Raw genomic sequence first — 27,502 nt, 5'->3', positions numbered from 1 at the left:
CTCAGGGCCCTTTGGCCAGGGTCTATGATAGCAAAAAACAACTTAAACTTAGGAGAGGAACTAAGCAATATATCCCTATCTGTGTGTATATATTCACACAGAAACACACCCACGATAGACCAACTACAGCCTTGCTTGGAAAACAGGATCTAGCTTGTTAAAAAATTACCTTTCTGACTTTTCAGGTTAGTAAAGCCCTGAAGTGTAAAGCGCTTTTTTGAAAGTGCAGAGCATTCTGAGGTAGAACTAATTACTGTATCATCTACAAATGAAGAAAGAGATGGAAAGAAAGAAAGGGGAGAGACACATGAAAAGGTCAAGGCAAAATCATCCAACACTATGCCAGGGAACTAGCATTTTGAGGGAGAAATAAAAGACAGGAAGTTCATGCATTGCAAAAGAATCCAAGCAACAGTTTATCACCTCTGTGCAGACCTTTACATTTAAAAGTGGTCTAGCAGCTGAACTCAGTGATGGGAACCAAATCACAGAGGAATAAAGGGCTCTTCATCAGAACACTCTCGGCAGGGTTTTAAGAGAGTTTTGAGGTAGTATCAAGACATTTGTCCTGTAAAAGAGAAATCTGGGAAACAAATCAAATCTGCAGGGTCTATCTACAATGCTGGCCCTGCAACAAAAAACCCCCAAAAGCATACTCCTAGCTCTCGCTTTACATTGGACACTCTCCATTCCCCCTTGGTAAGGTACTATACGTCCATGGATAATTTAACTGTAACTGAGACTCACCTTTGCCTTTCTCAGGGTACTTTGGTGCTACTGAGGTGACACAACCTTCTGGACTTGTGGGATCAGTTTTTCTCTCTTCTAGTTTGACAGTTCTTCCCTGATTCCTTGAAGGACTGTTTATCAGAAGAAAATTAAGACAATAAACCTCCTGTAGTTCTAAGTCTGAACAGGGATGGCAGATATCTGTCCCTTCTGCAGGCCACAAGGCTGCTTTTACTCCTTCCTGCAGACATGCATGCTGAAGACTGTGCATGGACCACAGCTTCTGCTCCCTGGAAAGCTAGGATGGGGACTGTCACCCAATAATTGCAGCCATGTGTGTTACGGTTGCTGCTGTGGCTGAGAAAGGATTCAGGACTCCTCCCCCACATGCCCCTAATCTGGTGATCTCTGCCTTAGCAGAGCCCTGAACATCCCGTCTGCTAAGAATGATGGAGAGGAGTCAGCTTGCTAGCTGACTCCACTGGGCAGACAGGCAAGTGATGAAGGAGGAAACACAAATGGAGTTGTGGAGCCAGAAGGGGTTCCCATCTCAATGTTAGATTCCAGAGTGGGGAGGAGAGGGCTGTCTCTAGAACCCTGTATAGCTGGCACATTTTCCTTGTGGGCCAAGGTCCCCATCTTTCTGCCCCCTCTGTTCCACTTGCAGAGGGGAAAGGGGTAGGACTCAGAGCGAGCTGAGTCCTGGGGAGTAGGCTGAAGAGAGCCTGTCACTAATTCATAGATATTTTGGTCAGAAGGGACCATTATGATCATCTAGTCTGACCTCCTGCACAACGCAGGCCACAGAATTTCACCCACCACTCCTGTGAAAAACCTCTCACTTATGTCTGAGCTATTGAAGTCCTCAAATTGTGGTTTAAAGATTTTAAGGAGCAGAGAATCCTCCAGCAAGTGACCCGTGCCCCATGCTACAGAGGAAGGCGAAAAACCTCCAGGGCCTCTTCCAATCTGCCCTGGAGGAAAATTCCTTCCCGACCCCAAATATGGCGATCAGCTAAACCCTGAGCATATGGGCAAGATTCACCAGATACTACAGAAAATTCTTTCCTGTGTAACTCGGATCCCACCCCATCTAATATCGCATCACAGGCCATTGGGCGTATTTACCATGAATATTTAACTACCAAAACCATGTTATTCCATCATACCATCTCCTCCATAAACTTATCGAGTTTAATCTTAAAGCCAGATAGATCTGTTGCCCCCACTGCTTCCCTTGGAAGGCTATTCCAAAACTTCACTCCTCTGATGGTTAGAAACCTTCATCTAATTTCAAGTCTGAACTTCCTGGTGGCCAGTTTATATCCATTTGTTCTTGTGTCCACGTTGGTACTGAGCTTAAATAATTCCTCTCCCTCTCCAGTCTTTATCCCTCTGATATATTTATAGAGAGGAATCATATCTCCCCTCAGCCTTCTTTTAGTTAGGCTAAACAAGCCAAGCTCCTTGAGTCTCCTTTCATAAGACAAGTTTTCCATTCCTCGGATCATACTAGTAGCCCTTCTCTGTACCTGTTCCAGTTTGAATTCATCCTTCTTAAACATGGGAGACTAGAACTGCACACAGTATTCCAGGCAAGGTCTCACCAGTGCCTTGTATAACGGTACTAAAACCTCCTTATCCATACTGGGAATACCTCTCCTGATGCATCCCAAGACTGAGTTATGGGTTATATGGTAGAGCCCGTAAACCCTGCACTAAAACCAATTAAATGCCTCGTGAATGATAGCGTGGGTGATGGGTGGGTAGTGCCCCCCCTCTGTGTCAGTGTAATAAAAGTTGTGGCCTGCTGTTTAAAATCCACATGTTAGTTGTCATTTCACTGCTGTGTCCAAATCAAAGATGAATAGCACTTTTTTCTTTGTTTCTTGGAGTTTAATATACAAATTTTTACAATAATATATAATAAATAATGCTATATTCTGGGCGCACGCAACCTGGTCTGCTTTGGCACGTATAGGTGTACTAGACTGAGCTATTTTCTAGTTCATGCCACTGCTATTAGCTCTTCATTTAAAACAATATGTAAAAGTTCAAAAGCTATTTAAACCCCATGTCTGTACTTCTACAGTGGTAGAAAAGCAGCAGCACCAAAGAAAAATTAAGAAGTAAAATGTATAGTAGGAGGCCAAGTGGACAAAAGAACTACAGATGAACCTCACCGGTAAGCCTAATGTATTTTGTAACTATCTGCTAGGTCTTAGGCCACCAAATTGATTCGACGACGTATTTACTTACCTTGTACAAGTTGAGGCAGGTACAGGTAAACTGTGTGTCTGTTCTAGTGTTCTGTGCTGACTAGCTTCTGCAAGGAAGAAAAATACCTATCAAAATAACTTATTTGAACTTGGAGCCTTTCTATTTGAACTTGGAGCCTTTCTATTCAGAATTTTCTTAGAAACCAGATGTATAGAATGGGGTTTCCAGTACAAAACTGCACTGTGTAGAATGGAGAAGGAAAAAGATAAAGAGAATGTTTTACCTCTGCATGCCTGCAGTTGGCTAGTTAACACTTTTCTAATTTCATTTACCCAGGTAGCTTTAATTTCAGGGGTTGGTGCCTATCACAAAAAAGAAACCAGTGATCAAATATTGAAAGTTAGTTTCACTAAACAGTGCATGCAAAAACACACCTAGGAAGAGCCCTAAAGAAAAGATAAACAGAACTTTCTCTCAGGGTCTTGGGGGAAGGGGAGTTATTTTAAGTTTTTAGCTGGGGGGCGGGGACTGGAGCTTTTGTCATGGTCATAGAAACTTCATTTCTCTAATGAGAAAATTAACAAGACTTTTTTTTTTAATGCTAATTGTTTTTGTGAAATGTTGGGAATCTTATATTTTTCATCATAAAGGCCTGGATTTTGCACACACACACATGCTGACTTTTACATGCCTGAGCAGTGTCACTGAAGTCAATGGGTAGCTCAGGTGTGTAAAGTTAAGCACATTTGTAAGTTCTTGCAGGATCAGGGAATAAATTCACACAGTTTTACTCCACTTTTCGGTCAATGACATCGGAACTGTGTCACAAAACGATTGAGTTGCAAGCTGTAGATTAGTAGGTTATCAAATGAGACAACGCTTATTTTCTCTCTCTCTCCCTCTCTCTTTTTTTTTTTTTTTTTTAAAAGAAGGAGTGCCTCTTCTGTTTAAAGTACATTCTGCATTCACCTGTGTGTGTGGGTTCTAGTCTCCTCTCATTATACCAGTACACAGTAATACAGTAAAAACCCATTACACCTTGTAACATCTTACATATTGTGTCCCAAAAAGCTTTATAGTGTTGATTTACTTTCATAATTTAACAGAAGAAGAGAGAAACTAAGAATTATATTTTTCTGTCTTTCTCTTTCCTGTCTTTCTGCTGAATGGCTCCTATTACGGTCAGTGGGCCAAACCCTCAGCTGGTGTAAACTATTGTAGCTCCATTGACTTCAACTAAGTAGTGATTTGCACATATTGAGGATCTGGTTTCATGAACCTTACACACATTCACAGACCTTTATGCATGAACATGAAAAATGCTTCACCAGGCACTTTTTTTGTGAATCTGGATTGTATAGTGATGTATATAGGCTCCATTTACTTCTCTTATTGGACGTTGGAAAGCATTACTGGTTCATACCCAAACCAGAAAAGAGTCTCACAGGTTTTAATCCTCTTCAGGCTACACAAGACTTGCTGCAAGTCTCTACTTAGGCTCCTTGTCCAAGTGACATTTCTAAGACTGAAATAATAATTTCTGTGAATAGGAGCAATACTTCCAAACATACAGTAGGTATAGAAAGCACCTCACCATTTATTCTGTGTAAGTGCATGGCTCAGAAATTAAAAATGATTCGTACATAAAACAGAAATAAAAGCCAATGAGTTCATTTAAACTGAAGAGAAGCACCATTACCTGAATGATGTAAACTTCTTCCCTCGCATTATACCAGATTTCAAATTTCTTTGAGTCACCTTTAGCGTTCTCTGTTATTCCAACAGCTGTCATCTGGCAAACACAACAAACTGAAGTTGACATGCTTAATATCAATTAAAATAATGGTAACAGAAGCCCATTAGTCATCTCCTTTTATCCCAATACACTGAACCGTTTAAACTTATTCAGCAGAGTAATCTTTTCAGCACTGATCTGAGGTTTTGCACTCAAGACAAAAGAATATATTGATCATGTACAACCCGGGCATTATGCAGCTGAAGCAGGAGAGATTTAGGGCTTTACTCTCAGCTGTCACCGATGTGCCAGGATGAAAGGGGGGTTTCTGTAAATTAATCACGGCAGACCCATAATTTATCTCATATTTAAGGGCCAGATTTGGACACCCTTACATTTTGGATGACCTTATTCCCCCAGCAGTCCCAATTACCAATTTAATATGGGTAAGGGGATCACAATCTGGACTACATTAGGCTAATATGGTTTTGTAATCTCAAAACAGAAGATATTGGAGTTAAAAAAGGGAAGCTATGGAGAGATGGGGATGACAGGAAAGACACGGTAAATAGCATAAAAGGCAGAAATGATAATAATATTGGCCAGACTTGCTTCAAAGTGCAAATTCCATACTGCAAAAAATTGTTAAGGAGTTTAAGATAAACTATATTGGGCACATAGTGTGTTTACAAATAAAGTTATAGGTATAAAATGTCTTCAGTGGGTGAATGTAATATACTGTATTAAAGCAGCTCAAAGACTAAGGTACTACTTTTGTCTTATTCTTAATATGATTGCTAAATATCTTACGTTTAAGGAATGCTTATAACTGTAGGAAGGTGCTTTTTCATATCCCTCTCCATTTTCTTCTCTCTTTTTACAGAACAACACTGCCTTCTCATGGAGGAACAGGTGCCTTTGCATTGGCTTGAAACGTGCCAAATCCTTCACTTTTGAGTGGCCCTTTTTATGATCAGTCCATACACTGAAGGATCCTTGCATTAAAAGCTTGCCTAGTTCATTCAGGTTTCCCTGAAACAAGAACAGTGAAATTGTTTACATTTTGAAGAGACACTATCAACTTGAAAACACATTTCCATCCAAAAACGTTGTTCTGGCAATACTGTTGTTGTTGCCAGAAACTCCCACGATCAGTAAGGGAGGGTGGACCCAAGAATGTCTGATAGCGTTAGATAGGAGAGCAGAAAATCCCTTGTAGTGTGTGTGTGTGTGTGTGTGTGTGTGAAATAAAATATATATATTTGAAAAAAGGTTATCTAAATGTTTTTTTTAAATAATAAAAATGGTTGACATTGATCCTTTATACATAATTTGTTTGTTTATTAATCTTGAAAGTGGAAGAATTTACACAAAGTTATGTGATGCAAGGTGGTCCAAATTAGCCTAAAGAGAACAAAAGCAGCATACCAGAGCAGCAATGCTGTTTCTTATTTAGAGTTTAACCATTCTCAGCAAAGAAAGGATGAGGAATCCACCATTACGTGTACATTCATATCAACAAATCACACATAACATTATACATATCCAACAACACATCAAATACCGAAGAGAAATATGATAGAGAATGATGTGAGATTAGCCAAAGACAAAAAAAGTCTTATCTGAACCTTTTTATTTTGATGGTTCAGACAAAATGGAACTTGGGGGTGAAATCCTGACCCTATTGAAATCAATGGGAACCCTCCAGAATCATAGATTCTAAGGCAAGAAGGAACCATTGTGATCATCTAGTCTGACCTCTTGTATAATGCAGGCCACAGAACTTCCCCCAAATAATTCCTAGAGCAAATCTTTTAGAAAAACATCCAATCTTGATTTAAAACTTGTCCGTGATGGAGAACCCACCATGACACTTGGTAAATTGTTCCAATGTTTCAGTATCCTCACTGTTAAAAATTTACACCTATTTTCCAGTCTTAATTTGCCTAGCTTCAAATACCAGCTATTGGATTGTATTATACCTCTCTCTGATAGACTGAAGAGCCAATTATTAAATATATGTTCCCCAAATAGGTACTTATGGACTGTAACCAGTTCACTCTTTAACCTTCTCTTTATTAAAACAAATAGATTGAGCTCTTTGAGTCTATTACTATAAGGCATGTCTTCTAATCCTTTAATCATTCTCATGGCTCTTCTCTGAACCATCTCCAATTTATCAACATCCTCCTTGAATAGTGGACACCAGAACTGGACACAGTATTTCAGAGTGGTCACACCAGTGCCAAGTACAGAGGTGAAATAATCTCTCTACTCCTACTCAAGATTCTCCTGTTTATGCAGCCTAGGATCGCATTAGCTGTTTTGGCCACAGAGTCACCTGGGGAGCTCATGTTCATGATTATCCACCATGACCCCCAAATCTTTTCCCGAGTCACTGCTTTCCAAGATACAGGATGCTATCATTACTGGGGTTGGTTTTACAACACAACTTCCCCATCAGTTCATCTCTAGAGGAAATTTCCCTCCAAGGATGAAGTATTACACATGGGTTAACAATGTCTTCTTCTGAAACATGTGGCACTGTCTACTGTCAGGCAGTGTGCAACACTAGAAATGGACAACTGACATGACAATTCTTATTCTCTTCTTTCTGAGGTACACTGCTGAATAAAACAGACTTTATACCTCACTTCGTATGTATTTGAAGAGGAAAATTTAAAGAGGAAAATTGGGATCTGCAAAGTGGGATTTGGACTTGTAATAAAACATGTTAAAAGTATGTATTAATAATGAGATTGGTGAGAAATATGTAAGAAATTCATTTTCCCATATTTTTGACAACACAGTTCAGATATTAGTTAAAAGGAAACAGTTGCACAATCCTATTTGCATTATTATACACACACCTCATTTCTTTTTGTATCTGTATAAAAATAATTAAAAAATGCTGTCACTTACATCATAGCCGGTAATAGCAATCTGGTGCATGGAATCATTGACTGCTTTGAGAATACCGAGTATAGAAGTTAATGCCTCCTGCAGATCTTCAGCTCCTTCACAGTTTTTACTGTATTTCAGCATTTCCTGTGGAAAAAACAATGACGTGATGCTCATTCAGTTTTGTAAATAGATAACTATTAATACTCAAGATGAGTGTACTTTCAACACTGAATTTCAGACAAATTTTCAAAATTATCTGATTAAATTTTGTGTAAAAAAACAAAAACCAAAAATCTGGTCCTTTGTGACATTTTCAACCAAAAATTCCCACTTGCCACATTTGAAAAAAGCCCGAGGAGAAGAAGGTGGGAATCTCTAAAAACCAGTGGATTAAATATAAGTCTGGGAGTCAGAAGGTTCTAAATTCTACTTCTCACCTCTACCACTAACAGGACTTAACAATTCACACACAGAGCACTTTACAAACATTAGTAAATTATAAATTGGGTAAATATCTGTAAATAAGGCTTATGCAGCCCAATCTTGCAAACAGTTACTATTAAAATGGTGGAAAAATTGGTATAAATTTTTGTGGAAAATCTATCTGTTGTTACCTAGCTCTAAAACTGAAGTATAGGTCATGCTCATTTTAAGCTGCTGTTATTATTTATATTGCGGCCTGGAGTCCTGGTCACGGATTGAAGCCCCATTGTGCTAGGCACTGCCCAAAAACATAACAAAGAGGCAGTCCTTCACCAAAGACTTTTCAATCGAAGTGAAGATGCTCTTTTCAGTTCTATGGCACCAGTCCTGCAGTTTGATCCATGTAGCCAATGGGGAGCTCCACTAACTTCAGGTGGAGATCACAAAGGAATTAGGGTTCACTCAGGCAGGTCAAATTGCAGGAACTAAGAATATTTTAAGAGGGACTTCTGAAATCACTCGATTATTCCACTCTTCATATTTAAACATAGTCAGCAAAATTCATCCCTGTTATAGCTCGATAAACTTCAATGGATTTGTGACCAGGGCAAATTTGATCCAATGTTATTTTAAAATAAATTAGTGTACTATAATTTTAAAAGCTAATTTTGGAATCTTAACTTGCTTGTGTGCGAAGTATTTGTTAAAACAAGTAATCTACATGCATGGAAAAGGTTATGTTTTGAATGTCCATTAAATAATTTATGATGGAAAAATCAGACATGTCTTAAATGTTTGGAAATTTGGTGTAGCATTTTCAAAAATTTCAGGCTTCTAATATAAAACCATAAAATTCAACATTATCATGTATTTTCTAAAAACATACAGTGGGTGTCAATTAAAAAGTATTTGATACCTGAAATGTATCCCTCTGCATTATCTTGCAGAGTTTCCATTTAACTACAGAGGCATTTTTCTGAGCACATTTTGGAGGCCATGGTGCAAATTCCTCCAATGGTCACAAGTTTTAAGCAAATGGGAAGTATTCCTTACAAGTTTATTTGTCCTAGTCCTCCTCCTGTCTACCCAGAGGGAGAATAAAGGCAAAAACAACTGTTAAGCAAAGCCTATAGACAGAAACACTAGTTTGCCCACTTCCTGCTTTTAGAATCAGAAAAACGAGAGAAGGGAACAAGAAGATGGCAGACTGGGATCTGTCCATCAGCCTTCATGACTTGAAAGTGCAAGTATGTTCTTATTTCTAATGTCTTTTAGGCTTTTCTCTGGGTAGGATGAGACAAGTAGTGACACACAATTACAAAATAATGTAATTTTAAAAAATGTGAAACTTTCAAAAGCATAAGCATGAATACCACTCTGTATCCCCTACCTTCAGCAGTAACTGATATTTGGTTATTCTCTGAACAGGTTTCAGTAAGTAGGAATCCAAACTCAGCTTGTGATCAAGTTTCCTCTGACATTCCTAAAATGAATTTAGCACTTCATTAATAAAGTCTTTCTTCTTTCAGCCTTAGAAACATTGAGAAAATATATCAATTTACAAATACAAATATTTTGAAGAGACAAATAAGTATACCTGAAAAAATGCAGAGTCTGAAAACTGCCTCCATAAGCTTTCAGATCGGGGCTTATTTTGACAGTATTTTTCATAAATCTGGAAATCTTCCATCTGAATTTGGGGGAAAAGGTTGTTGTGAATTCGAGTACTGAACTTTTACTTAAAATTCTTAGGAATGCCTGCTTATGAGACTAAGAAAAACCAGGACAAACAACAGTATAATTCCCTGGAACCTTATTGGCAAAAAATATTGTTAAAATATTCACTATCATTTTAAAGGATATTAATTTGCACATTGTATTGCAGAATTTCAAGAGAACATTTTCTTGTTAATTCTTGCTTCAGTTTAACATTAAATGTCTGTTAAATAAATACAAGCCATATATATAAATCCCTTATTTAAACTAATATCTGAAAAAGAAATAAGTCTATATAGCATTATAATAGTAACCGTAACTCTAAGCGAACAGTAATAAAATAAAGAGAGGTGTTCTTTAGTGGTAGGTTGCTATGTCACCAGCTGCATCCAGGTGGTAAATGTTGCTGATGGCTAATCCATAACAAACCTTTGCTATCTATTCAGAAATGGTAAGTGCTACTACCATCAATAGAATCATGTGGTATTCTCTTGTGGAGTGGGGCAAAGTCTCAGTAGCACATAATTTATTCAAATACTTTTGCAGTTTTTCTGTTTGTGAGCTATCTGTGTACAGATTTGAATTTGATGAATTTGTTTGTTATTGCAAAGTGTTCAAACACTTTGCACTAACATATCACCCATCTGGTTGTGCATTATTCAATGTCTTCAAGGGTTTTACTTTTTATTATCATGTAAGCCATGTGGTATTATTTCTGCTCCCTGACTGTATGACTCAAACTTTTTAAAGTAGAGAAACATTTGTGCTATATTCACATAGGTATTTATAAACCTATCATCTTCTGGATCAAATTTGCCCCTGTACAGAGGGCCAAGACAAAGCTTATGCAATACATAAGTTCTTCTTCAGCCCTCTACACAGGAGTTTAAATGGGGCTTACATGTTACATAGGCTTTATGCTGGCCCTCTGCAGAGTAGTGAGTTTCATTTTCTGACCAAAAGTGCTACAGATTGTGAATATTAGGAAAGCAAATGCAAGTTTTTATTTTAATGAATATTTGCGATTAGGGTTTTTTTTTTATAGTAGTAGTATTTACCCAGCTCTACTCTATTTTCTGTTTCTTTTCTATTTCCTCTGTGAAGATAGCTCAATTTCCTTGCTGAGTTCATCCCAAGCCCAGTTTCTTTGTGGCAAGCATCTTGAATATCATGTTTGAGTTTAACTTTGGGAAGAAGCTAGTTTTTAAATCAAGCAAACCTATTCATTTTTTTTTAAAGCAACACTTATGGAGTCTAGCCCACGATTTTAGGAGCCAACGCTGGTGTTAAACAACTGCTTCAAGTCACATTTATAAACTATAATAGTGTTGAAAATATTCATCCACATGGTTCACTCGGTTAGCTAACATTTGAATGCTTTAAAGGGTATGTTGGCTCATTCAGCGGAACAGTTAATGGGTCATTCAATTCTAACCTCTGAATTGAAGAATTTGCATCGATTTTAAAAATGGATATTTGTCCTTATTTACAAAGAAAAACAGTATTGTAAAAAACCCTCACAAATGCATTATAAAGTATTAATGGCTGCAGCAAACAATGGCCCAATTTTAGTCTTGGCATGAACAGGTACACTCAGTAAATTACAATGGCATTGCACCTATTTTTATGTCCCCCTTTAGAGGGGAATGCTCATGAAATACCGCAATGGGCCTCTAGCGGACTGGCTCATTGACTACTGCATCTGAAGCCCATTTATGTTCTCTTTACTATGAGGGGTTTCCTTGAGTGGTGCCCTTATAGGTGAACCAAGAACGCTGAACAGAAAATGGAGAAGGCTGCAGCCAGACCTCAGAGGGTTACATTTACAAGGCCTGAATTTGGCCCTATGACTTCCCTCCGAGGGAGTATCATCACAGTCTCAGTTCCAGAATGATAAATGGAATTAAAAGACCACAAGGAATTCCTTTTCATTTCATCCAAACTTCTGTTATTGATTCCAACAGTGAAAGCTAAATTAGTCACCTTTACATTTTCCTATTCCTTTAGATAATGCGCTAGGTAACTAAACATCACCTCCACCTGTGCGGTAATCTGTAGTAAGTAGAGGGAAGTTTAGGTTAGGGTGCAACTACTGGCGTGACTGTGTTGATTTATCAGAGGGAAAAATCAGTAAGGGTAGCATATACATTGTTCCTGTGACCATCTAGGTACACCATGCTTGTGTGACGTGACCCTTAAAGGAGTGAGGTTTCTTCCTAGGAATTTCCAAAACTTCAGTGGAGATGAGTATCAAGAGATTTATATCTATTTCAGTACTTTTAATGCACGCTTCACTGTTGTATCTAGATGCCATAAAGGAATGCTTCAAGTACAATAATATGGGGTTCATTTGTATTTAATCTCAAACTAATTAGTTTAAGTACAAAGTATTAATTTAGTGCAATGACTGAAGGTTACAATGTATTATGTTGAGATGTGTTCCTTAGGAAACTGAAAAAAGCTAATTTTTCTACACAGAAGAGACCTGATCTAACAAGTCAGTCATTTTTACTGACTTGATCCTGAACTCATCTTCAATGTGTTTTTTTTAACCATGAGCTTAATAAAACTCTACTTTACTTTTCACCATACCTGTGGTTCATTAGGAGCTGATGGAAAAAAAGGGAACTGATTCAAGAGTAAACAATTCCTCCTACCCACCCCCCCACCCCCATCTGAAAATAAAATAAATCAAATTAATGTCTACCCTTTTGGTTCCTCTGCTACTCACTCAAATTAAAATGAAAAGGATTTAATAACAATGGCCATGTGAAAATCTCCCACATCTTTTGTAGTAATACATTGGTCTATAACTAGTATGTTGGGCTTCTAATTCAAGCAGTCATCAGCACTGGGTGAGACAAGAACATGCAGTAAAATACACTGTATATAAGATACATACCCTTTCCAGAAAACACCTTCCCACCAGCTCTGGGTATTCTATGTAATTTTCTAGTTCTTTCAAGAATATTCTACAAAGAAGATAACTTTGTTAGGTCATATGACAAAATATCCTAAATAAAAAACAGTTGTAATAACTTAGACTTCCTTAGACTTTTTCCATAGAATTCATTTTCTAAACTTTAGGAAACATCAGAGCTGTAACATTGTACAGGTTTAACCTCTCTATTCCAGCACTCCCTGGATCCGGGTCCAGCATAGGTGCCAACTCCGTGGGAGCTCTGGGGCTGGAGCACCCCCCAGGGAAAAATTAGTGTGTGTGGAGCATCCACTGGCGAAAAGCACCCCCTCTGTTTCCCTCCCCCCGTGCTGCGCTTTCCATCTCCTCTTCCTCCCTCCCAGCACTTCCGGAGCACTGCGAACAGCTGATTCACAGCGTTCAAGCTCCAGGAGGGAGGGGGAGAACCTGGGGCCAGTGGCTGGGACAGCCATTTGAGCCCCCAGGCAGGGGGCTGGCATCCAGGACCCTAGGTGGCAGCGGGGCCATCAGGCAGGGGGCCATGCTGGGCACAAAGCCTGGGGGTGCAGCAGCACCCCCACAGTCCTACTTCTCCCACCTATAGAGACCTGCTGGCACTCTGCCTTGACCTCCCGTGGTTCAGCAAATTCTCTGGTTCAGTACCAGTCAGGTGCCAGGGTGCCAAACTAGAGAGGTTCAACCTGTACTAAAAAACTAAACACACCCACCGAAATCATTATTTGAAAGGGACACCAATTAAAAAATTACATTTCTGAATCTTTTGTTTAACCTCTTCTTGTTAGAAATGGTGCAGAAGATTACTATAACTGAACAGGATTGGAGAAAAATGTTTTCCTGTTTGTTTACTTCGTGCATCTGGAAGTATTTTGCGCTATTTCCTCTAGATAGTTTCACATTTTATTTGTGTGGGCTTTTCACCCAAAAAGAGTGAGAAAAACATTTAAAGAAATAGAAAAATGTGACTGTAAAACCACATACACTGGCCCACGGGCAAGTACAGTATGTAAAACTACTTTTAACTTAAAAAAAATCTAACTGCATCACACGTTGGCAATTTTCCCTTAAAAATTGTTCCCCAAATCCTACATGATGGTATAAGGAATGTAACAATTGTCTTTTATACTTAACTTTTTGAAATTATACTTTTATCTTTCCTATCCATTCCAATTCTGCCCAAGGGGAGGAAGATCTGCTAAACAGTAACCATTAATTCAAACTCCTGTGAAAGGTCAACTTACATAACAGTTTGTAAATTCAGCAGCCATCACCAGACAGAAGAGTAACAAGGGTGGGACAAAATGGTTAGTGGCTGACGCAAGAAGTTAATACTTAGTGGCAGGAAACTCCCCGCCCCATATTCAGGGATCGGTCATGTTATTATGGAGTGACGACAGTAACTTTGTAATGGTTGTAAGACAGTTTCTATAATACTGTATTTGAAACTTTTCAGGAGTAGCAGCCGTGTTAGTCTGTATTCGCAAAAAGAAAAGGAGTACTTGCGGCACCTTAGAGACTAACCAATTTATTTGAGCATAAGCTTTCGTGAGCTACAGCTCACTTCATCAGCTGTAGCTCACGAAAGCTTATGATCAAATAAACTGGTTAGTCTTTAAGGTGCCACAAGTACTCCTTTTCTTTTTGTATTTGAAACTGTTTAACTTCCTCCATTAATTGAGTGAGTGAAAGGACAGACTGCACACAGAAAAACATTGGTTGTTTTATGCTTTTTGCAGATATTAGATAGCTTCACACAACTCTATGCAAGTTTCCTTGTCTCCCTTAGGTACTTTGCCTTCTTTCTCCTATGCAATATGGATTTAAATCCATCAGATACTGAGGAAGGATCATCAGGGTCCTTTAATATGATTAAAAAAAACTACGAGACCCCTCCCTCCCCCAAGCAGTACTATGTAAAATGGTATAACATACAACTGAAAACATTCATTCTCTTACCCTTTACCCATCCACTCAAGGCTTTTTTGATTGAACACAAACACTAACCTGTTATGAAAATGATAAATTTCTTCCATATTCCCAAACAAAATATCCTTCTTATTTAGGAGCCCTGGTGAAACGAGATGCATCATTAAAGGGTTCTCCATCTCTGCCGCATAACCCTGTGACATGGAGAGAGGCAGATTAATTAGTTCCAACACCTGTCTCCCTTCCACAAATAAGTCTACTAGCAGCTGATAAACAGCACAGAAGATTTCTGCTTCAAGTATGCAATGTTAACACTTGCAACATTGCTCTTCTCTTGCTGCCATCAAAATGAATGCTCAGAAGGATTGTACACATACATTCATAAATCTCTAAAGAGTTAATTTGAAGAATTACTGAATGTTCTTGTTAAATAAGAATGCAGTGAAGTTTACACAATCACCGCATTCAAGGCAAAGCTAGCATATTTCCACATCATTTATTCCTATGTAATTTGCAAGAGTTTTTGGTAAGTCTTTATACATTTCAACTGATAGTTTCAAAGCTAGCGATAGTGTCTATACAATCTTAAACACCGATATTTCAGATTACTGTTCTTACTCATCCACATTTATAATGCTACCCCAGGTAACAAAAATCATTGCAGATCCTGTCTGTTAGCATTTTAACACATCAAGAAATGCATGCAAAGTTGTTTTAAGTCTGACTTTCAAATGTAGACATTATCCACTGGGCCTGATGAGCCAGATTCTCTGGTCTGATCACCTAGCATAGGTCAGGAGGGGAGAATGCAAACATGGCTTTAGACCATCACTGCTATTCCTTAAGCCCTGGGGATACTGGGGCAGTCTGCCCCAAAGTGATTTCCAGATAGATAATACATAGGGCAAACAATTTTTTTTTGTATTGTACATTTGCTAGAATTTATTAATTTAAGGATAAACTACTGCAGGTGTCAGCTCCTCAGATGAGTAGCTCCACCAGCAGATATATGGATAAATAGACTTACCTCAAGAACACACAGAAGTTCTTCCACATATGCTCGTTCAGTTTCAATAAGTTCATTAATTACATGGCTGTTAACAGAGAGATAATTAAGAAAGGCCTGTTAATTTCCCAGACTAATGAATCTCCATTTAAAATTTATTAGCCTATTTTACATACACAAAAATAACTAATAAAAAGAAAAGGAGTACTTGTGGCACCTTAGAGACGAACCAATTTATTTGAGCATGAGCTTTCGTGAGCTACAGCTCACTTGAAGTGAGCTGTAGCTCACAAAAGCTCATGCTCAAATAAATTGGTTCGTCTCTAAGGTGCCACAAGTACTCCTTTTCTTTTTGCGAATACAGACTAACACGGCTGTTACTCTGAAAAATAATTAATGCTGAATATAATACGTATATTTGCATATCCATATTTTATGTCAAACTGTCTTTCCTAAAAATAGAGGGGTGGTGGATGCCGTTTAAATCAGAAGATTATATACTGATGCAGCAGATTGTGACATCAAATGCTCTAAGCCTGGGTTCTACTTCATTTGCAAGTGCTGCAGGAGCTGGAGGTTAGAGCTGCAATATGTTACTGAAGATAGATTTTTACATTTTAAATTCAGTTGGTCATTTGATATTCGAGCCATTTTATGCATCAGTATTTATGGCATATGTCAAGGTTCCTTCCCCACTCTGAACTCTAGGGTACAGATGTGGGGACCCGCATGAAAGACCCCCTAAGCTTATTCTTATCAGCTTAGGTTAAAAACTTCCCCAACGTACAAACTTTGCCTTGTCCTTGAACAGTATGCTGCCACCACCAAGTGTTTAAATAAAGAACAGGGAAAGAGATCACTTGGAGATGTCTTCCCGCCAAAATATCCCCCCAACCCCTATACACCCCCTTTCCTGGGGAAGGCTTGATAAGAATCCTCACCAATTGGTACAGGTCAACACAGACCCAAACCCTTGGATTTTAAGAACAATGAAAAATCAATCAGGTTCTTAAAAGAAGAATTTTAATTAAAGAAAAGGTAAAAGAATCACCTCTGTAAAATCAGGATGGTAAATACCTTACAGGGTAATCAGATTCAAAACATAGAGAATCCCTCTAGGCAAAACCTTAAGTTACAAAAAGACACAAAAACGGGAATATACATTCCCTCCAGCACAGCGTATTTTACCAGCCATTAAACAAAAGAAAATCTAACGCATTTTCTAGCTAGATTACTTACTCACTTAACAGGAGTTGGAAGGCTTGCATTTCTGATCTGTTCCCGGCAAAAGCATCACACAGACAGACCAACCCTTTGTTCCCCCCCTCCAGATTTGAAAGTATCCTGTCCCCTCATTGGTCATTTTGGGTCAGGTGCCAGCGAGGTTACCTCAGCTTCTTAAGCCTTTACAGGTGAAAGGGTTTTGCCTCTGGCCAGGAGGGATTTTATAGCACTGTATACAGAAAGGTGATTACCCTTCCCTTGATATTTATGACAGCATATAATGAAGAAATGTCCTGCCATATGTCTGTCACATTGTTTTCCACAGTTCACATGGATTTTTTTTCCTCACTACGCTTTTGGGTGGGGGAAGTTTCACATGCTCACGAACACGTGAAAGTAAGAGTGATGGTTACAGTCAGCGACAGTGAAGGGTTTTTCAGATAGGTGAGCCAATATACTTCAGTCTGCAAACCCTGCTATGCCAATCCCAGATCTGTAATGGACCAAGATTACTAATTTTGGAATTCATATGGTGGTTCTGTGATGCGGACAAAGGAATACTAGGGACTTCCTTGAGATTTCCCTAACAGAGTTTAAGGCCAGAAGGGACTAACAGATCGTATAGTCCGACCTTCTGTATATCACGGGCCACTAACATCACACCCAACAACCAAAACTAGAACAAAGCACCACAGCCCGTAGGAGACCAAACCATTAGGTCCTACAGGCAGAAAATGTGAAGAAATTATTTCGTGATCCCACATATGCTCAGCATGTGAGCAAGGACTAGCTAGTAAGCCCCTGAGAGAATTCTCAGTACCACCTCAAAGCACCGGCCCACCCAATCCAGTGTCCCATCTCCAGCAGTGGCCACCTCTAATGCTTCAGAGGAAGGAGAAAAAACCCCAACCAGGATACACTGGGGCAAGGGGAACCTTTCCTGACCCCTGCAGGAGACTAGCTGAAATCTTGAAGAATTAGATTTTAGCAACAAACAACATGAATTGGAAGTGACCCCCAGGTCTGCTGAACCCTGACCTCTAGTGCCACTAGCAACCCCATCACACAGTCCCACTCATAAATTTGTCAATCTCACTCCTAAAACTGATTAAGTTGTTTGCTGCCCACAACTCCTATCAGGAGGCTGTTCAGAAACACTCCTCATGCTTAGAAACCTTCTTCTAATTTCCAGCCTAAATGTATTGATGGCCAGTTTATATGCATTTTCCCTTTTGCCAACATTGTCCTTCAGCTTAAACACAGATCAACCAACCACACAAATTTCAGGTAAAATGATCTAAACAATTTTGAAGTATGGTGACCAAAACCTTTGGTAGTTTATTTAAGGCCGGATAGGTATTAGAGGTTTGAATAGTTATCTGAACTGAATCCTTAAAATCCCCTTTCACTAATGCATTTATCATGGAAAGTTGGCCTGGAGGATGTGAAATTAGGTACATGGTCCAAACAGAATACAATCTGTAGACTAAAAATGGGAAAATATCGTTCAATGTATACCACAGAGCACAAGTGATTCATTTCCACTAGTTTAGAGTAGCTTCCATGATAAGTACACCTCAAAGTTTGGAGGCTTGATTCAGAGAAACATATGAAAGCTCAGACCCTTCTCTGAACTGTAACCAAATGTAAAACTAAACAGTTTTCTTAAGATTCACTTTTCAAAAGTTACAGCTTCGTCTTAATATCTGCGGATTTAATCTGGTCACGAACAAGGGGATACTTAGAAAATCTCAGCAAGTTGCAGTCTTGTGCCAGTGGAGAAGATGACAACTACAATGGTGGGATCATGCTCCATGTGCAGTAGAAGGTATGCTTTTACAGAAGGTTTATAAAGCTGGTTGAAGGAAGCAGAGGACAAAACCAACCACGAATGAGGCTGGAAGATGCAATTTTGAGGAGTTTAAGAAACCTAAATCCCCCCATATCACTCTTACTGAAGGAAGATGATTTGTAAGGGACGATGCAAGATGGAAGTCCATTTTACGCACCATCATGGCTACATCATAGCCACATGAATCTGCTGAACCAAATGGTAATGGTAGACCTTGATCAGTCCAATCAGAATAACATGCTGGCTGTTGTATACGAAGCTGTACCCACCTTCGTAACACAGCTAGGTTTTCTTCATCATCCATCACAGATCCACCTCTGCTTTGACGGATTTCACTCATTTCACTCTGGAACACAATATGAAAAAGTATGTCAGAAGGAAAATAGGAAAATGTACTTCCCAGTCTATTTGCAATACCATTGACATACAGACTGTCCCTTTATCTACAAGAAAGGCTGCAACTATTAACAATGAAGTAACCTATGAGGCAAATTCAAGGGCAAAAGAATGAAAGTTCATCAGATGATCTTGGGGAACATCAGAACATTTGGATAAATGGGGTGTCCCACAAAAGAGGAAGCCAGCCCACCAGCTTAGAAAGGTTCTGCTTTTGCTTTTCTTTCCAGCAAAAAGGATCTCGGGGCAATTGTACAACCCGAGAGGACAAAATGGAACTCTGTTTTAACAAAAACTTGTTACCAGAGCTCTTGTCTGGGGCTCTCTGTATTTCTTTGAGTTCTGTGACTTCACAAAGCATTACGACTTTCTCTAGCTCTCTGTGTGTGTGCATGCACGTATGCTGGAGAGAATGATCAAGATGAAACAACAAATTCAGAATTACTTTTAGTCTTCTGTAGTTCATTCTCCGGAGCATGTTATCTTCTGTGTTGGACACATAGTTCGAGCCTCTTCGAAGACCTGGTTTAGAATCAAACAGCAGCTGTTAATCTAGAACAGGTTTGACACAGGTCATTTGTATAACCACAGACAACAGCTTAAATTCTCTTCAAGTTCATCGGCATAGTGCAGGAACCTGATTTAATAGCTTTTTGCAGCAATTTACCTGGAGACACAGAAGGAGATTTTACAAAGACTTCAGGTCTTGGTGCCACTGGCTGAACTGGACGCGTCTGCTTAGCTGCCAGTTTTTTAAGGCTCACTTGTCTCTTTTGAAACATTTCTTCCATGCTTTCCTGCTTTTGAAAAACTTTTTGCACGTGTTCCTGTAGAAATAGCATAAAATTATCACAATTCTGAATAAACCTACAAGTCATGCTGTCATTTATGGTACAATAACCTCCAATATGTGAAGCTTTTATACAGCATATAAAAAGGAGCATGTAGAAATAATGTTCTAAACTTTAAAAAGAAAAATTCTTCCTTCATTCTAACTAAAATATAATTTATAATGCCAGACTGAGACATTTAGGCCATGTCTACACTACGAAATTAGGTCGAATTTATAGAATTCAGTTTTGTAGAAAGCGTTTTTATACAGTCAATTGTGTGTCCCCCCACACAAATGCTCTAAGTGCATTTAGTCAGCGGAGTGCATCCACAGTACTGAGGCAACCGTCGATTTCCGGAGCTTTGCACTGTGGGTAGCTATCCCACAGTTCCCGCAGTCTCTGCTGCCCATTTGAATTCTGGGTAGAAATCCCAATGCCTGATGGGGCTAAAACATTGTTGCGGGTGGTTCTGGGTACATATAATCAGGCCCCCCTTCCTTCCCTCCCTCCCTCCGTGAAAGCAACAGCTGACAATTGTTTTGTGCCTTTTTTCCCCGAGTTACCCGAGCAGACGCCATACCATGGCAAGCATGAAGCCGCTCAGCTCACCGTCATATGTCTCCTGGGTGTTGGCAGATGCGGTACTGCATTGCTGCACAGCAGCTCCTCATTGTCTTTTGGCAGCAGACAGTGCAGTATGACTGGTAGCTATCGTCAACGTACTCCAGGGTGCTCTTTTAACTGACCTCAGTGAGGTCAGGGGCGCCTGGGCAAACATGGGAGTGACTCAGCCAGGTCATTACCCTTTTAAGTTTTGTCTCATGGCAATTCAGTCCTGCTGATAGTCCTACTACACCATCTTTTAATGAGCAGCCAGGAGATGACGATGGCCAGCAGTCGTACTGCACAGTCTGCTCCCAGCAAGATGTATAAAGATAGATGAAGTGGATCAAAACAAGAAATAGACCAGATTTATTTTGTATTCATTTTCTCTTCCCTCCCTCTGTGAAATCAACGGCCTGATAAACCAAGCATTTTGAGTTCTATCCTTGAGGGGGCCATTCTGTTTCTCCTTGATGCAAAACCACCCCCTTTGTTGATTTTAATTCCCTGTAAGCCATGTGGTCAGTTGCCCCTCCCTCCGTCAGAGCAACAGAAGACAATCGTTTTGCGCCCTTTTCCCTGGATTGCCTGAGCAGATGCCATAGCACAGCAAGCACGGAGCCCGTTCAACTCACCGCAGCAGTTATGACCATTGTAAACACCTCGTGCATTATAGTGCAGTTTATGCAGAACCAGCACCTGAGAAACCAGGCGAGGAGACGATGGCAGTGCGGTGATGAGGATATGAACGCAGATTTCTCTAAAACCATGGTCCCCAGCAATTTGGAGATCATGGTGTTAATGGGGCAGGCTCATGCCATGGAACGCCAACTTTGGGCCCGGGAAACAAGCACAGAGTGCTGGGACCGCATAGTGTTGCGGGTTTGGGAGGATTCCCAGTGGCTCTGAAACTTTTGCATGCGTAAAGGCACTTTTATGGAACTTTGTGACTTGCTTTCCCCTGCTCTGAAGTGCAAGAATACCAAGATGAGAGCAGACCCCACAGTTCACAAGCGAGTAGCAATAGCCCTGTGGAAGCTTGCAATGCCAGACAGCTACTGGTAAGTCAGGAATCAATTTGGAGTGGGCAAATCTACTGTGGGGTTTGCTGTGATGCAAGGAGCCAAAACAATCATTGAGCTGCTGCTATCAAAGGTAGCGACTCTGGGAAATGTGCAGGTCATACTAGACGGCTTTGCTGCAATGGGATTCCCTAACTGTGGTGGGACTACAGATGGAATGCATATCCCTATCTTGGGACCGGACCACCTGGGCAGCCAGTACATAAACCGCAAGGGGTACTTTTCAATGGTGCTGCAAGCACTGGTGGATCACAAGGGACGTTTCATCAACATGGGATGGCCGGGAAAGGTTCATGACGTTCACGTCTTCAGGAACTCTGGTCTGTTTAAATGGCTGCAGGAAGGGATTTATTTCCCAGACCAGAAAATAACCATTGGGGATGTTGAAATGCCTATAGTTATCCTTGGGGACCCAGCCTACCCCTTAATGCCCTGGCTCATGAAGCTGTACACAGGCACCCCAGACAGTAGTCAGGAGCTGTTCAACTATCAGCTGAGCAAGTGCAGAATGGTGGTAGAATGTGCATTTGGACGTTTAAAGGGTCGCTGGTGCAGTTTACTGACTCTGTCAGACATCAGCGTAACCAATATTCCCATTGTTACTGCTGCTTGTTCTGTGCTCCACAATCTCTGTGAGAGTAAGGGGGAGATGTTTACGGTGGGGTGGGAGGCAAATCACCTGGCCACTGAATACACGTAGCCAGACACCAGGGCAGTTAGAAGAGCACAGCAGGAAGCGCTGCACATCAGAGAAGCTTTGAAAACCAGTTTCATGACTGGCCAGGGTACTGTGTGATACTTCTGTTTGTTTCTTCTTGATAAAAACCCGCCCCCTTGGTTGCCTCTAAATTCCCTGTAAGCCACCCGCCCTCCCCCTTTTGATCACAGCTTGCTTGCAAAGGAAATAAAGTCACTATCATTTTAAAAACAAGTATTCTTTATTAATTAATTATAAAAATACGGAGAAAACTCACAAGGTAGCCCGGGTGGGGTGCGGGAGGAGGGTAGGAGGGAAGGAAAAGGCCACTTTAGAACTTCTTGAATGACAGCCTTCTGTTGCTTGGGCTGTCCACTGGGGTGGAGTGGTTGGGTGCTCGGAGCCTCCTGCCCTGCGTTCTTGGGCGTCTGGGTGACGAGGCTATGGAACTTGGGGAGGAGGGAGGGCGGTTAAACAGGGGCTGCAGCGGCAGTCTGTGATCCTGCTGCCGTTCATGAACCTCCACCAGACGCTGGAGCATGTTCATTTGAGCCCGCAGTAGCCCCAGCGTTGCCTCATGCCTCCTCTGATCTTCCTGCCGCCACCTCTCCTCACGTTCATCGGCCACTTTCCTATACTCCATTATTGTGTCCCTCCACACATTCTGCTGAGCTTTGTCAGTGCCGGATGACTGCATGAGCTCAGATAAGATTTCATCGCGCGTGCGTTTTTTTTGCCGCCTTATCTGAGATAGCCTTTGGGACGGAGGAGGGAGACTTGAAACATTTGCAGCTGCTGGATGGAAAAAAGGGAGTGAAGTATTTTAAAAGATACATTTTACAGAACAATGGCTATACTCTTTCACGGTGAACAACACTATTCACATTACATAGCACATGTGATTTTGGTACAAGGTTGCATTTTGCATCTTATATTGAGTGCCTGCGGCTTTGGTGTTAGAGATCACACATGCAGTGCCGAGCAACAGAATTCGGCTTGCAGGTGGCCATGGTAAGCCATAGGTCTTTCGGCTTCTGCAAACTTCGTAACAGCAGCCCCCTCCTTTCCCATACCAAGCAAAGCACGTTGAGTTGGCCATTTAGTGCTGTGGTTTTTCTGTTAAACTGCAGCAGCAGAAATCAAACTAACCCTGCCCTGCATCCAATTCTCTGGGATGATCGCTTTATCCCTCCCCCCACCGCTGGCTGGTATCAGGGAAGATCTCTGCTAGCCAAACACTAACAGCTCAGCGCCAATCCCCCCCACCACCACGTGGCTAACTGCAGGGAGGATTTCTTTTCAGGCACAGGCAAACAGCCCAGTAGGAACAGCCATCTTTGAATGTCCCCTTAATTAAATTCCCCTATTTCAACCAGGTTACCATGAACGATATCACTCTCCAGAGGATAACCCAGAGAGATAAAGAAGGGATGTTGCTTGAATGCCAGCAAACACCGGGACCATACGCTGCCAGGCTTTGTCATGCAATGATACCAGATTACTTACTACTAGCATGGTGTGGTAAAGTGTCCTACCATGCAGGACGGAATAAGGCTGCTCTCCCAGAAACCTTCTGCAAAGGCTTTTAGAGTACCTCCAGGAGAGCTTCACTGAGATGTCCCTGGAGGATTTCTGCTCCATCCCCAGAAAAGTTAACAGACTTTTCCAGTAGCTGTACTGGCCACGAATGCATCCCAAGTCCTCAGGGCTACTTAATCATTAAAAAACACTTGCTTTTATAATGTGTATTATATTTACAAAGGTACACTCACCAGAGGTCCCTTTTCCAGCTTCATTCGGTTGGGAGGGTATTTCAGTCAGGGTGAGAAAAAGATCCTGGCTGTTGGGAAGAATGGTGTGCTGTGTGCTCTCCTCAAGCTTGTCCTCCTCCTCATCTTCCCCATCCGCAAAATCCTCAGGCATGGTGGAGAGTATCCCATCATCGGAGTCCACGGACAGGGGTGGGGTAGTGGTGGCGGCCCCCCCTAGAATTGCATGCTGCTCAGTGTAGAAGCAGAATGTTTGGGTCTCTGTCCCAGAACGTCCGTTTGATTCTTTGGTTTTCTGGTACGCTTGTCTGAGCTCCTTAAGTTTCACGCAGCACTGTGTTGCATCCCTACTGTAGCCTCTGTCCCTCATGGCCTCAGAGATTTTTTTGAAATGTTTTGGCATTTCGTCTTTTGGAACGTAGTTCCGATAGCACGGATTCCTCTCCCCATACAGCTATCAGATCCAGTACCTCCCGTTCGGTCCATGCTGGAGCTCTTTTTCGATTCTGGGACTGCATGGTCACCTGTGCTGATGAGTTTGCCTGGCCAAATAGGAAATGAGATTCAAAAGTTCCCCGGGGCTTTTCCTGTACACCTGGCCAGTGCATCCGAGTTCAGAGTGCTGTCCAGAGTGGTCACAATGGTGCACTGTGGGATAGCACCCTAAGTCTAAACGGCGATGTCAATTTCAGCGCTAATCCCCTCATTGGGGAGGAGTACAGAAATTGGTTTTAAGAGCCCTTTATGTCGAAAAAATGGCTTCTTTGTGGTGATGGGAGCAGGGTTAATTCAATGTAACGCTGCTAAATCCGACATAAAATCGTAGTGTAGACCAGTTCCAATTACATTAGTGTATATCACCATCAAAACATTTCACTGCTGACCACATTGTAAATTTAGGGAAATGAAATAAATAATGATTGATTCAAACTTCCACATTAAGGGTAAATGTTTCAAAAGTACGTAAGTGACATATGAGTCTAAGTTCTTATTTTTAAAACTGACTTCAGCACTTAGGAGCCTAATCATCATTGAAAAAGTCTAAGTTCCACTGACTTAAGTGCCAGAGCCACTTTTGAAAATGGGACCTAAACTCCTATGTCACTTAAGGATTTAGGACAACTTAATTACATTACATAATAGAATAGCTAAGCATGGTAAGAGTCACACATGAAAGTGACATGGCATTTAGAACAATTCATTTTTCTAAAGAGAGTACACATTTCTTAGAATCAGTATTTGCTAACATGTAACACACTACAAGAACTCATTTGATAGAATATCTTTTGAACACTACTATCCAAGAAACTAGGGCAATGCTACATATCCTGATATCTTTGGCAGCAGACCAGAGGCAGGAGTTGGGGGAGAGACACAATCAAGCTGGAGGCATGTTTGTTTTGTGACTCTCAGTCACATCCACTGGTGCACGGTGCCTTGGAAGAGGTAGGACTGCTAACTATTCTACATTAAAGCTGTCCCAGTGGGTGGTCTTGGCTGCTGCAGGGGAAGTCTGTAAAGGGGAAGAACATCCCTTCCTCCTCCATATCCCAAAAAATAAAAGCAGTCCTGGGTCCACACAAAAGTAGGGCTGGGCTAGAGCAAGACTGGTGCTGCAGTTCCCAGCGGGCCCCCAGTGCTGCTGCTGGCTACTGCAGGTGGAGTTGGTGAGTAGAATGAGAAACCAGGCTCAAAGTGCCAATAAAAATTCAGTGCCCTCGGAGGCCAGCTATGTGGCTTACCATTAACATCAGCCCTGCAAGAAACCAAATCTCAAATGAACAGCGACTGTAAATGTATGTGCACATGCATAAATCCTAAGGGTACCATTAGGTCCTGGTTGAGAATGGGTTCATATAGTTGGTAAACTTTATTCGGTTCCTTGATTTTATTGTTTCCCCCCATGTCCAGGAATTTCTCAATCTCCTGTAAAGCTGATTCTGCTCCATCCTGGGACTGGCATTTGTCTACAGGCTGTGATGCTAGCAGGTAAATGCCTTCATCACACCACCTCATGGACTGGAAACACAACAAAAACAGGAAAGAACACACATCAGTGGAAACACTTAACTGAATGGTTTGCAGAATATAATTTACAAAATGTTCAGCTAGGTGAGGGGGAAAGTCAGATTTCTGATTTTTTTTCTCCCTATTAGCAAATGCCCATTTTACACTGGAAACATTCTTCCTCTACTGGTCATTATTTACTTCTCAAACACATGGGGTCATCACGTTTGCAATATTATTAGCAAATGAGATGGGAAGCAGAACTATTTCATATAAAATTTACCTTCTCCAATAGACTGTGCAGTTCCAGAGATTTGTTAAGAAGACCTCTCCTCTTTTCCGTCTCTGTAGCAAATGCATCACAGAGATGATGGAGCTCATCGCACTTTGGAAGAATGGAGTCCACAGCATAGTGGTTGTTTTGAACAAGCTGGTCACCTTGAGAAGCTAGCACCCTAGCTTTTTCTAAGGATTCCTAAGAAAGAAAAACATTTTAAAAATACTAGATTTAGTTAGAATGTTGGGTTAACATTCTTTAAAAAGCTCCCAAAATAAAGCTCAAACATGTATTCTGTTATGGAAAAGTGCATTTATTTGCTATGCAAATAATTTCATTTGTTAAATTGCTAACTGTTGCATCGTCCAATAAATAAAAGGTGTTTTCCTGTCTTTCCAGATATCCAAATACTTCCGTGCTCCTCTTCAATGTAGTATCTGTGCGATTCACAAACACTAATGGATTTAATCTCACAACACCTGTGCAGTGGGAAGTACCATCATTATTATTTTACAGATGGGGAGCTGAGGCACAGATAGATGAAATGACTTGTTCAAAGTCACACATGAAAGCTGTGGAACAGCCAGGAATTAAACCCACATCTCCTGAATCCCAGACCAGTGCCTTAACCACAAGACCTTACAATGGTTATCTATATGGACATAACTCTATAACTATTCCACCACAAAATATACATAGGAAAACTGAAAAAAAATGTTCTTCGTTTGTGTGTCCACACTAGAAATGTTTGCCAGTCACATTTTTAATTTTTCTGATAGTATTATCAGTTCCAAATTTTAATGACATTGGTTGTTTTAATCATTGGGAGGAAAAGACACTCATTCTACCCAATTCTGAGTTTTGGCTCTGGGTCATAAAACATATTCAGTAACTAATTCCTGCTTTTTCTTTTTTCTCTCCAAAAAGCGAAAATATATTGTAGACTAAGAAATATGGAGAAATTACAAGAACTTACACATGATTTTTCTTCAAAGTTGGCAAGATCCTTCAGAATGTGCTCCACATGTGAACAGCTGTTTCCCACATCAGTGAAAGCAGATAACCTCTCGGACACAAGACTTAAAGCTGCTTTGACCTGAAATGAGAGACAACCATATATCCAAGAAGGTGATTTCACCTGCCTCAGTAATAAGACCAGTGCTAG

General features: G+C 40.6%; 2 protein-coding genes across 4 annotated transcripts in view; both read right to left on the bottom strand.

The window, feature by feature from the left end:
* The window catches only part of MCF2L (MCF.2 cell line derived transforming sequence like), a 259,022-nt gene that overhangs the window by 10,995 nt on the left and 220,525 nt on the right, over positions 1–27,502 (bottom strand). For 2 of the 3 annotated variants that reach the window (XM_084612821.1, XM_084612822.1), the window contains exons 11-27: positions 27,314–27,433; positions 26,344–26,535; positions 25,881–26,072; positions 19,737–19,896; positions 19,515–19,591; positions 18,943–19,019; positions 15,619–15,685; positions 14,670–14,785; positions 12,630–12,699; positions 9,609–9,701; positions 9,402–9,494; positions 7,607–7,732; positions 5,495–5,716; positions 4,649–4,741; positions 3,233–3,311; positions 2,989–3,055; positions 748–860 (exon numbers count right to left, since the gene is read on the bottom strand). In XM_084612821.1, coding sequence (XP_084468947.1) covers positions 748–860; positions 2,989–3,055; positions 3,233–3,311; positions 4,649–4,741; positions 5,495–5,716; positions 7,607–7,732; positions 9,402–9,494; positions 9,609–9,701; positions 12,630–12,699; positions 14,670–14,785; positions 15,619–15,685; positions 18,943–19,019; positions 19,515–19,591; positions 19,737–19,896; positions 25,881–26,072; positions 26,344–26,535; positions 27,314–27,433 — 1,957 coding nt within the window. Of the gene's footprint in view, positions 1–169; positions 263–747; positions 861–2,988; positions 3,056–3,232; positions 3,312–4,648; positions 4,742–5,494; positions 5,717–7,606; positions 7,733–9,401; positions 9,495–9,608; positions 9,702–12,629; positions 12,700–14,669; positions 14,786–15,618; positions 15,686–18,942; positions 19,020–19,514; positions 19,592–19,736; positions 19,897–25,880; positions 26,073–26,343; positions 26,536–27,313; positions 27,434–27,502 lie in introns of all 3 variants that reach the window. The other variant, XM_084612820.1, reaches the window with a different exon arrangement.
* On the bottom strand, positions 22,565–25,180 carry LOC311511911 (uncharacterized protein). Its single transcript, XM_084612849.1, has 2 exons — positions 24,057–25,180; positions 22,565–23,079 (listed from the first exon to the last, which is right to left on the bottom strand). The coding sequence occupies exons 1-2, from the start codon at positions 24,454–24,456 to the stop codon at positions 22,616–22,618; spliced, it is 864 nt and encodes a 287-aa protein (XP_084468975.1). The 5' UTR covers positions 24,457–25,180; the 3' UTR covers positions 22,565–22,615.

The sequence above is a fragment of the Lepidochelys olivacea genome (genome assembly GCF_965140295.1).
Source record: "Lepidochelys olivacea isolate rLepOli2 genome assembly, chromosome: 1".
NCBI classification, from domain to species: domain Eukaryota; kingdom Metazoa; phylum Chordata; order Testudines; family Cheloniidae; genus Lepidochelys; species Lepidochelys olivacea.
This window is presented reverse-complemented; position numbering and strand designations above follow the sequence as displayed.

What these genes read in the sequence shown, in the direction of transcription:
- LOC311511911 (XM_084612849.1), bottom strand. Translation starts at nt 24,456, where the DNA reads ATGCCAAAACATTTCAAAAAAATCTCTGAGGCCATGAGGGACAGAGGC. An exon ending in AGCTGGAAAAGGGACCTCTG is followed by an intron (nt 23,080 to 24,056) that starts GTGAGTGTACCT and finishes TTTTCCATCCAG; the next exon opens with CAGCTGCAAATGTTTCAAGT.